Source organism: Camarhynchus parvulus, chromosome 1, assembly GCF_901933205.1.
Source record: "Camarhynchus parvulus chromosome 1, STF_HiC, whole genome shotgun sequence".
NCBI lineage: Eukaryota > Metazoa > Chordata > Aves > Passeriformes > Thraupidae > Camarhynchus > Camarhynchus parvulus.
Genome location: NC_044571.1, coordinates 65,010,437 through 65,022,020, shown reverse-complemented (window position 1 = coordinate 65,022,020; position 11,584 = coordinate 65,010,437). Strand labels below are relative to the sequence as shown.

Here is an 11,584-nt window from a genome sequence, read left to right as displayed (position 1 = left end):
AGTCCACAACTGGACTCAGCACCCTAGACATGGCCTCCGGTTACCAAACCCCCCACTCCTACATACTCCCTGTGTGACCACAGCCCGCCGATCCCAGCCCGGCCCGGCCCCGCTCCCTCCTCGTCCCGCCTGCGTCTCCTCTGCGGCGCCTGCGGAAGCGCCGGGTCCCGGTGCCGGGGTCCTACCTCGGCCGCGGAATACTCCGCGCGACTGCCTCATTAGAAATCCTCCCTACCATTCTCCGCTGCGCCTCGCCCACCGCTCAGACTCTCTCTTTCCCAGCTGCAGTGAGGCACTGAGGAAGAACACGGTCGCCCCCCGCCTCATAGCGGGTCGGCGGGGCATGGTATCTTCCCTTTGTGGCCAGGCGCGCCTCGGGCAGCTCAGGGCCGGCGAAGGCCCCCGTGCTGCGGGCGGCGCTGACGTGTCGTGGGAGCGGCGGCGGCCCCGGCAGCACCATGTGAGTGAGGGAGGGAGGGACGGAGGGACGGACCGACAGACAGCCCGGGGGTCCCGCAGCCCCCGCGCTTTCTCACCCTGCCCTCACCTTCTGCTCTCTCCACAGGTCCAAGGTCACCTTTAAAGTGACGCTCACCTCAGATCCCCGGTTGCCTTACAAAGTGTGAGTGCCGGCGCTGCGAGGGGCGGTGGGAAGTGAAAACGGGGCACGTCGCGGGTGGCCTCTAAATGGGCATCCCGGTGGGGCATTCCGCCCCCGGGAACGGCGCTTGTCTCCCTCCCCCTGTGTGGAGTGACGGCCGATGTCCGTGGTTAGCCCTGCTCTCGGGGCTTTCCCGCTTTGCCCCACTGCCGTGTGCCTCTTCCCCAGAGTCCCAGAGTCATTCAGGTTGGAAAAGACCTCTGAAATCGTTGAACCCAGCCTTTGCCCGATCACTGCTTTGTCAGCCAGACCGTGGCACTGCGGACCGCCTCCAGGCCTCTCTTGAACACCTCCGGGGACTGTGACTCCACCCTGACAGCCCTTTCAGTGAAAAAATTTCTCCTGATGTTCCGCCTGAACCATCCCTGCCACAGCTTGAGGCAGAGTTCTCTCCTCCTGGAGAGGCTATTGCTGTGGAGCTTAATCCCACACCTCCTGAGAGTTGCCACGTCTGCTGACACTTAGAGGTGTTCCTGTTCTCTGCTAAAAATGTTTCTCTTGAAGCACCTCACACCCCCCAGGGACCTGTTCTCCCCTTGAATAGTACTTGCATAGCTTTGGCAAAAGCATTTCCATTGCTAAAAGTGGAGTTTCAGTCATTAGTTTAACAGCAGATAAAGTTGCTTTTGGGTTTGTTTTGGCAGCCATGCATTTACTTGTGTTGTGATTTCAGGTTAAGCGTGCCTGAGAGCACACCTTTCACAGCTGTCCTCAAGTTTGCTGCAGAAGAAGTAAGTAGAGAGTGATGATGTTAGGTTTTAACATTTTGCATGTTCTTGAAAACTAAAGCTTTTTTAATTATAAAAATGCAGTGGTTAATTCAGCTCAAGGAACTGCTGTTGGTCACAGATGGTCAACAAGCTTTACTGGTCACAGTGGGGGCCTGGCAGAAGTTGCAGAATCCTAAACTTAGTGATCCTTGCTTAATTTATGCATCAGCAGATGGCATTGAGGTGATTTCTGGTTTTGTAATTAACTATTTTATCGTATTGATTTAAAAATTTAAGAAAATAATTAAAAGGTACTGCTATTCAATACTTAATTCTGAAATTTATTATATGGAATATCTGAAAAGTTCTTCAGAATTATCAATAAACTCTTTCCACATTCAGTTCTAGTAATCTCTGGCTTTGGCAGAGTTTTTAATCGTGGAAGGTATTGAGATCAGCCATATAGGACAGAATCAGAAAACTGACTTAAGGGAAAATGTGGATAGTGTGTTTGTGAGTTTCTGTGTGTTGATCTTTCACATGGACTCCTATATCATTAGGTGTTTAAATTGCCCACATAACGTGTTTGAAGAGATGTGTCATGTTTTTTCAGATTAAGCATGCAAAGATTGAGAGACATTCACTGGATGTAAACAGTAAAATGGAGTGCTCAGAAGCATGATGAGTCTCTTCATCTCACTGGCAGAAAATCAGCTGAGAGTCTGTTCTTGCAATTATCCCTCTGTCTTTTTAGGAAAACTTGGGAAGTTTGGGGTTATTGAAAATTTCTTTTGTTTGAGCATTGCAGTTGTAATGAAATAGTTAGGAAGGATTAGAGACTCTGCATCTTGAGTCTCCTTATATTGTTACTGTTGCACCACAATGTGACAGAAATTATTAGCTTGTGGGGCGAGGTTTTGTTGTAAATTTACTTGGAGAGAACATTATACAGAATATTGCTTGCTGTTAAAGATATTTGATGATTTAATTGGGGGTTTTTACTATGTTTTCCCTAGTTATTTCCATTCTATATTAATACAGCTGTGCCAGCACAACCCATACATAGAGACCTAGACTGAAAGTTTAACAAGCAAGTATGAGGTACCAGAAATGAGTGTGACTGAGTAGTTGTAGATGTTGAAGGGAGGTGCCATTTCTCAGTTTCAGTGGTGGGGGTTGCCATTAAACCTGTTAACTTCACCTGCTCCTGGAACTTAATGTTAGCTAGTGATAGGATCATCTGAGTAATGGATTTAGAGAATCATTACTGACTTAAATATTCACATTTAGGATGCCATTCGTTCAATTGGTGTGAGTATTTTGAGTATCTATGGGAGTTTGACCTCAGGCTGTTCTGGATCAGCACAGAAGATTTTTGCATCTCTTTGAGACCAGAATGAAGGGCTTTGTTAGCAAAGAGCAAAAAAATATTGTTAATCTCTTCCCCAGGAATGAAGCACTTTGTGAACTGGCATTGAAAAGAATGACAGATAACTTTTGTCTTATATGAATGTTTTTTCATTCCTTGAACTGCATAGCTTAACATTAACTTATGTAGTGGGTTGTGATTCAAGAACCAGTTTCACATTACTTTAAGTTATACATATATGGGAAACACCGAAATTTGGGCAAAGTTATTAGTTGTTCTTCAGGGGAAATGCATTTTCTTCTCTGTGATTAAAACTCTCAGGGCAGAGAAGTCTTTAAGTTCTGGCTATTTGGCCTTAGCAAGTTTCTAATGAGACATCTCGCAAAAACCTTGAATTTGCCAACTCATAACCAGACTTGTCCTAATTAGAAAAAAACTCATTTATAGTGTGTGGTATCTATTGGGTTTTTTCCTTCATATTTTAGAGCTACCTGGTACATGTCTCAGGTGTATGTTTGCACAATAGTTAGAAAAAGAATTTGCATTACATTTGTGGAATTACTACTAAAATAGTCATCCATTTCCATTAAAGTTACTTATATCTATAAATCTCAAGGGCCAGTTTTCTAATTTTTTTGTATGTGATCCAGCTAAAATTATAAATTTAATATTACCCATATATTTTCTGCTTTAACTATGTCTCTTATGCTGTCCTACTCTTACTTCCTTTAGTTCAAAGTTCCTGCAGCAACAAGTGCCATTATAACAAACGGTAAGAATATAGTTTATATATATTTTTAATAGTTTTTTAATTGAGATTTCCATGAAAGTTTATTGATAAAATCAATACTGTCTCATGTTTCACAAACTCTACTTACTGCAAATTGAATTTAATAATATTGCAGCATTATTTAAATTTCTTATGCATGGGGTGAAAATACTAAATCACTAATTCAGTTTTGTCCAAATATATAGCTTGGACTTCTCTATGCTGAAGCTTTCCTGTCAGTTCCCATGTTTTTGGCTATAGGAAATAGCTGCATGATGACCTGATGTAATAGTTGTATCTTGCTGGTATGTTTTTTGAGCTGCAAGTTTAATGTATAAATTGTAATATGTCTGTTACATCTTCTTTTTTCTCTTTTTTTCCTTCTTCCTAGATGGTATAGGAATAAATCCTGCACAGACAGCAGGTAAGTTACTGTGTATGAATCCCAGTATTTAAAACTTGTTATTTTTCTCTCAGGACAAAACCTAAAAAAACATTTTAGGTTTTGTCATCTTAAATGAGAGGAGCATTACCCAGTAGTTGAAAACTACAGTTATTGTAGTGTGTCAAAGGTTAAATCCAAAAAACAGTGGGTTTTGTGTTCAGTGTTTATTTAGTTCTGTGAAAAAGTGGTGAGCTTCTGATCTTCAGAGCTTTGTATTTAAGGTGCAGTCTAAAAGCAATACAGTATTACATGCTACTGCAGTAATAAGTTACAGCTATATTTCCCCCCTGCTCTATCTAATTCAGTAGTACTTGCTGTTCTAGCAACACTTCTCATGAGATATGTTAAAAAAAGTAAGAATTTTAGAACAGAAACTCCAGGGGCTTTGGGGAGTGCGTTTTCAGAAGAGTTGGATTGGAGCTAGGTGGTCATAAAGGTCTCTTTCAAATCAAACATTTTTTGATTCTTGCTGATATAGCTCTTGTTCTCAGCAAGGGCTTCCATGTCAGAAATCCCTGATTTCAGATGTCAGGGCTGGCTATGAGAGAAGAGTTTATCTCTGTCACAGGAATGTGTAAGGCCCTTTCCCATCACCTCCTGAAATACATGGAAACAGAGTACAGAGGTTGAATTGTACCAATAATGGTCTGCTGTCCGAAGGCAGATTGTGTGGACTTGTTCTTGGAAAGCTATACTTTTAAACTAATTGGGGAATAATGACAGTACTCTAATCTTAAACCATTTGCGAAGAGAGTGGAACAGAGTATCTTGATAGAAAGTTGTGAACATTTCTTACCTACTAAGTACTAGTAAAAATGGCTTTGCTGCTTATGGAATCCAGTCATCCAGTGAAAACTGAATAATTTTACTCCTACTTGCAAACATGATGAATGGTTGATGGAGACATGCTGCACTTCTGTTTTTTGCATGAAATCCATGCATCCATCCATCCGTCTCATTTATGCCCTTTGACTGCCAGTCATTACTGAAGGTACCACAGGAAAAATAAAACCAGTATTATCAGCATACCTTGCTGTGTAAACTGGAGAGTATAAAGTGAATCCTTGCAGAGCACAGAACAGTATCTGATGGTAAGAGCAGCTGCTTGACATTAGTTTGGGGAATTTTTTTGAGTTATAAAAGAAACCATTTAAGTGTAGAGACCTGTTTCTGAGGTCTGTGATTGCATCAACAATATTTGAAAATGAAGATCAAATAAATGTTTGGCTTTCTGCTCCACCAGAGACTTCTGTCCTGCCTCAGTAGACCTGGATTATGATTTCACAGGTGTACTGCCTCAGGCAGACTTCTCAGCTGATGCTGTCCTTATCATGATTCCCATGACCAAATGCATTAAAAACAGATGATAAATCTAATAATTTACTTTAGTTACTAGATCATCGTCCACACGTAAAGCCACATTTTCACATGACCACTTGATGAATACTTAGGCAAAATGGTAAAATTGCTTAAGGTATACTTAGGCTGTTTCTCTTCCTCAGCAGTATGCTTTCATTTTGTATTATGTAGCTTAAATTAGTTGTAGCTTAATCCTTTAAAGTAAGTGTATTTAGAACTACTTGACTGCTGAGTGAAGGCATCCATACAGTAGTTCAATGTACTTGCAGCTGTGCATATTGAATTCCCATCTCCAGTTAATTTGCTTTACCTCTCCTAAGCTCTTATATATTGAGGAAATACTCAGTAGTAAAAGACAGCAGCACATGATCAAGAAACAGGTAAATTAAAAGCATCTGGATGCAAAATGTTGTCATCACTGCCTTATTCTGCAGATGTAAAATTAGGCACATGGATTATGGTTTTTTTAGCATAGGTGTTCTGGCAATGCTGTGTGATGTTACCCTCAATTGGAACAAAATGAACCAATCTACAAGAAAACAAACCTCCAAAATCAACCCGAACGAAACAAGAATACAGCCTACACCAAACCTAGTGCTCAGACCAAAATTCCTCCTCAGTTTACAAGTAAACATGCATAATTTAGGTTTAATCTTCTGTTCAGCCTCATTAATTGGTATCTCAAAATCTACTTCTTTTCCCTTCTTTCTATTTGCTTTTCATATATCAGAGTTCCTACAGGTTTTGTTGTTACTTTAGTCTTCAAAAACTTCCAAAATAAGATACATGGGAATAAAATTTTAGTAATCCCTGGGGATTTCAGAGGTTTTGTACTGTTGCACAATTTCCCTTCCTTTCTGGAAAAAACACTCAAGTATGACTTTCATTTTCCTTACATGATTTCATGGAGCAGGGGAAATGAAAACTGAAAGAGCTAGGCTTAGCACTTAATCTCTGTATTGATTTCAATTTTAAATCCTTGCTAGTTCAAGGAGTAGTATGCTATAACTTTAATAAAACCAGTGTAATATTAATGATGAAAACAGACCAAGGTGAGGTGAGCTACTGTCTCCATGAGGTGCAGCTGAGGCCTGTTCAGAATTTTATGATGGCCATTACAAAAGGATGTTTCCAATCTAGAATAGTAAGGTTAGTAGGCAGTTCTCTCTTTTGCTGGTGAGACAAGTTTGCATTCAGTGGGTTTTATAGATCTCTTCAGTACCAGGTCTTGGCAGGTCTGTAAGATCAGGAAGTCTTCTGATAACATGTTATTTTGAATTGATTTTCTGAGGGTCATTATGTTGAATATATACAATGATTTTCATCCTGATCCACTTGCTGAAGTTCAAAAAAGGGTAGCTTTGTTCTAATACACAGACCATTTAAATGGATGTCAAGTATCTTAATCTTATTTGTGAGAGCACTCTACATCTCTGGAATGGGATGCTCAAGAGAGAAATAGAATTACGCTGTTTTAGAAGTTAATTCAAGGTTGAATAAGGAATCAAATATAGTTGATTCTGTGCAGTAGTAGTATGAAGTAAAAAAGTAATTTTCCATATATTATTAAGTAAATACATCACTTAGTGATGTGGTTTAATTTTCATATGTTACATTTAATAAAAAAATAGCAACCTGAATACATTAAAAAAATCAACACATCTAAATATTAGAAACTTCTAATTTTTATTATGTCTTCTTGAAAAGACTATGATAATTAAGGCAATACAGGAGTAAATAAGAAGTTGAAAGGGATTTTTATCCCTTTCAACTAAATGAGACTGAAATCAGCTAAAATGTGACTAACTTATCATTGGACATTTGGAGAACCTTTCTAAAAGAAAAATACAATTGCGGTTCTGAAGTTAGAAGTTAATAAGTACTGAATCAAGGAGAGAACTAAAAATGAATGAATGTATGAATGACCTCAAGAGAAAAAAATAATTGTGGAAAAGTAAAACTTCATTTTCTGTTCTTGGAATTATTATGGCTTATAAGCAAAATGAGGCATTCAAGTGTGGAACTGCAGAGTTTGAAAGGCTGCACTTCGCATGGCCTAGCATATTCATTTCAAATAAAGAGGTCTTTGGAAAAAGAGAGGCAAGGTAAAATGATGTGGAAGTGTGAAAACTTTATTTCTGGTATGTCAGAGGAATTACTATGAAGCTGTTAAACACTGACTTAACACTGTTAGCCTTTAAATGTGTTTATTGAGGGAACATTGTATATTCTTAGTTAGTAATACATCCTGTTTTCTTTCTTTGTTTAGGAAATGTGTTTCTAAAGCATGGTTCAGATCTACGGCTCATTCCCAGAGATCGTGTTGGGAGCTCATAACATCTCCTGAAAGCTGGGGAATAGGTGACATCGCTGTGCAGCAGAAGTCTATTTATTTTGGAACTCCAAAATGCAACTGATGAATTGGACTTTTTTGAAGCAAGCAGAAATGGCTTCCCAGGATTTGATTTTTTCTTTGGAAACAGAGATAAGGGTTCATTTTCCTCTTAAAATACAATAACTCGTGCCACTGATTCTTCCCTGACTAGTAGAACAGGTTGATTGCATGTTATGTTGCTGTAAGAAAGACTTCTCTTCAGGTGTTACTGACACCACAAGAGTTAACGCAGCCACCATTAATACTATAAAGATACTTAAAATACTGGATATTGTTGAGCCTACTTCATGAAAGGGAAAACTGTGTTATGACGTTGCTACAAAGAAATTATTCCTACTATGTGCTAAAAGTCAGAGTTTTTCCTGTATTTTTTCCCTAAAGTTATTTCCATGTTTAGGGGAACAGCTTTCACTTGGCTCAAGTATTGATGTGAAGTAGAGGGGAAATTTCAGGACTTTATTACTCAAATAAGTAAACAGCTGCCAAATGTTCCAAAGTAATTCTAAGATTTAATTGCTGCAAGTATTTGAGATAAAGGAGAATACAGAGATTTCTGTGTTTTAAGACTTCATTTTGACATTCTGTGAAGTAAAATCAAACTCAGTTTCAGAGAATTTGAGAGACCAAGTCTCCTCACATGAAGTGCCATCAGCTGGGAAGGATTGAAGTGTAATTTGGGAATGTGTAGACTGGTCAAATATGTCATTACTTTTTCAGTAAACTAATGCTGGTTCTTTCCAGAAGTCTTGGTTTTGTTGCTGCCTGTTACATAGAAAGCAGGAGATAGAATTCACTGAAATATTTTTGTTCAGATTAGAAATTTCCATGTGTACACTATCAGTTGTGTATTTTAAGTAGAGAAATTGCTGCTTTTCTTGAACTGGTTGTCTATGCTGTGATTTAATGTATTTGGCAAAGTCTTACCATACTGCATTTTTTTCTGTTCTACTGAGTTCAGCAGAAAGAACAATGGGTATTGCAGTGCTTGGTTAAATGGGTATTCTCACAAATACAACTGTCACTGTCCTGTGCAAGCATCATGCTTTAGAAAGATGTTCAGATAATGTGTCAGATAATGCAGAAGTACAGAATGCCCTTCTGAATGGGCGTAAGCTGAAGAAATAAAGAAAAACTCTCCAGAAATCAATATCTGCCTATAAACAGCTTCTAACTTAAACTGTAAAATTCTGTATTTTTCTTTACTTTAATAAACAATAAATGAGAAAGTGCAAACGTTGTTCCTCTCCTATTCTTAGAGTTTGATAATAATTAAAAACTGTTCCCATTACTTATTCAGCAAGCTTTGGGATTAATTTTGAGCCAAAATATAGTTATTATGCAGAATTCTACAGAACACTGCCCCAAAGGGCAGAGTGCCTTGTTTTTTGTTAGTCTAATGCCACAATATAATTAGTATGAGCAAAATTAATTGCTTGTAATTTTTAGCTGCAAGTCTGTTGATTGAATGCTTGAGAAAGCATATTCCTCATATTGGAATATAACAAACAGGAATCTTTTTTTTTCCTGTCTAAAGGCGCAGTGTTTTTGAAAAGGAATCATGGTTAACTGCATTTTGAAACTAGGATGCTCTGATGTTTACTTAATTGAGGGTTATGTAAAAATTGTTTCATGTGGTGGCTAACATTTCTCACACTTTACTTAGGTTATAACAGAGCATAAAGTATTTGACATACTGCATTGCAGGTAGTTTATGTAACACGCTAAGAATTTGGTCATTTGGAAAAATAACTGGTATTTTTAGTACTCTGTTCATCACACCTTTGTCTCAATATGGTCTCTAAAATCTGACCGTGGCTTTTCTGTTCGGTAAAGAGACTATTTCAGTGCTAAAACATATTTACCAATCTTTGCAAGTTGACTTGACCTTTGCAAGTTCATTTAGTTAAGTCATGTTTGAAATGGTTGTATAGGAAATTTTAGGTTTCTAGGGCTTGGCCGTTGTTAGAAGATTGTGGAAATGCTGTGCTCCTGGATTTGTACTGGGCTGTCTGTCCATACTTTATGGTTTACTTTGGAAATCAACTCTACCTGGCAGTTGTGTTGTTTTTAGCTCTGAATGGTATTAAAGATTTTTTTGATGTTTATGATTCACTTTGTTGCACCTTTGCTGAAGTTAATTTGAAGAGTCTTTTTTTCTGTATTCTACATTTATAAAAGGATTGCTGATTTATGCTACAAAGATAGTCTGTGAGAAAAAAATTGGCAGAAGCATAAATTGTGAAAGGTCCCACCAAAACTTTCAAGTAACTCTAACTGTTCTTTTGGCTTATACGAGTGCGTAGAAGTTTTATTTTGATAAAATTTGAAGATATCATGGACATGTTTCAGGGAGGAAAGCACAATGATCTGATGAAATACAGTAGAACAGGAGAAGTTAGAAAAAGGCCCTGATAATAAGTTCTGTCAGAAGTATGGTTTTTTTCCTGTGTTCTTGTCACAAAATCCAGCTTTATTATGTGTTTGAGATGAAAAGGCCAGCTTCCTTTCTTGTTGTTACTATGTGAGAATCAAAAATAGTTGACAATAGCTCTCAAAAGTTGAGAATCCTCATTCTCTGTGTTTAGCTTGATCACAAAAGCCCAGCTCCCACTGCTGCTCCAGTGATACAAGGAGCAGTTGGAGTGAGAGAAGGAGCTGTGCCAGCACGGCTGCACAGTGAGTGGGTTCTGAAGGTGCTGGGGCACAGCAGTCCTTTGTATGGCAGCATCCTGGTGGCCTTCAAACAGAGCACTTCAATGGGACACTTGGAAAACAATCCTGCAGTCATCCTAGCAGTGCTATGGATCCTGTTCCAGTGATTCCAGCAGGAGTGCTAAGCTCCAGCTGGGTGAACTTCAGTCCATGTGCAATGCAAAATGTTCAGAGTTCAATACAGTATACCCAACAGTGCATCTCTGTAGTGAATTTCAGCTGCTGATGGAAGGTAAATAAATACTGGGGAGTGTTCACAAAAGCAAGTGTGATCTTTTTGAGGCTAGTCTCTGCAGGCTGCTTCTGAAGTTAACAAGTTGAAGTCCTCCAGAGAGATTCAGTGTAGCTAAACAAATCTTTAGCTGTGAATGACTCTCTGAGAAGCCTCTATCTCTTCACTGGCTAGAGAAAGCAATTGAGGCATTAACCTGCAGGGGCTAATGTTAACACTTCTGAATGGCTTCCCCAATTGGTACTTTTCCCCTCCCTTCAATATTATATGTTATATACCTGTTCACTCAGTCTTGTTTGATCTTGATTAACACATGATGCAAAGTTCCCAGGGACTTGTTCAAAATCACAAGAACCTTTTTGCATGAAATCAAACTACTTTCTAATGTAATATAATTACTTTTTTCCTTTTACAGCAGATTCAGAACCTTTGGTGGTAGTGTGAGGAAGGCTTGTCATTTTTTACAGAAAGTTTTGCCAGGTTAAAATTAGTTCTGTTTACAAGTAAGAAAATGTGTGTACTGAAAAAGAAAACAGAAGATTCTATTACTGCATCTTTTCAGAGTATGGAGTTGGTCTCCTTTATCTCTCTGAAGTGGTTAAATGTTCCTGGCAAGCAGATTTTGAAGAGTTTTGAATGTATACAAATAGCCACTGATAAAAGGACCAGGTGCAGGTGCTCCTGTTTACTACTATGAAGACAATCCTGAGGCTGTGAGTGGGAACTGCCAGTGTCTCTCACTGCTGAGAAATACCAGATGTGGTAACAGCTATAACAACCCTAGAGGCTTTTGATCATTGTAATGGACAGAATTGCTCTTTGATTTTGGACAATAGATAAATTTGTTTACAGACCTTGAAAGTAGCCTTCATCTGGTGGAAGTGAGATCACTGTCCACAATCCCTTTCCCTGCTCGTGATATTTGACAAGAA

At 38.8% G+C, this 11,584-nt stretch overlaps 1 protein-coding gene across 1 annotated transcript; it reads left to right on the top strand.

Moving 5' to 3' along the window:
• The first annotated feature begins 358 nt into the window (after positions 1 to 358).
• On the top strand, positions 359 to 8,941 carry UFM1 (ubiquitin fold modifier 1). Its single transcript, XM_030959997.1, has 6 exons — positions 359 to 460; positions 566 to 622; positions 1,335 to 1,392; positions 3,473 to 3,512; positions 3,901 to 3,933; positions 7,583 to 8,941. Coding segments are annotated over exons 1-6 (258 nt in total). The 5' UTR covers positions 359 to 458; the 3' UTR covers positions 7,651 to 8,941.
• The last annotated feature ends 2,643 nt before the right edge of the window (positions 8,942 to 11,584 follow it).

Coding starts and splice junctions, on each gene's coding strand:
- UFM1 (XM_030959997.1), top strand. Junction 623..1,334: donor CCCCGGTTGCCTTACAAAGT/GTGAGTGCCGGC, acceptor TTGTGATTTCAG/GTTAAGCGTGCCTGAGAGCA. Junction 3,513..3,900: donor AAGTGCCATTATAACAAACG/GTAAGAATATAG, acceptor CCTTCTTCCTAG/ATGGTATAGGAATAAATCCT.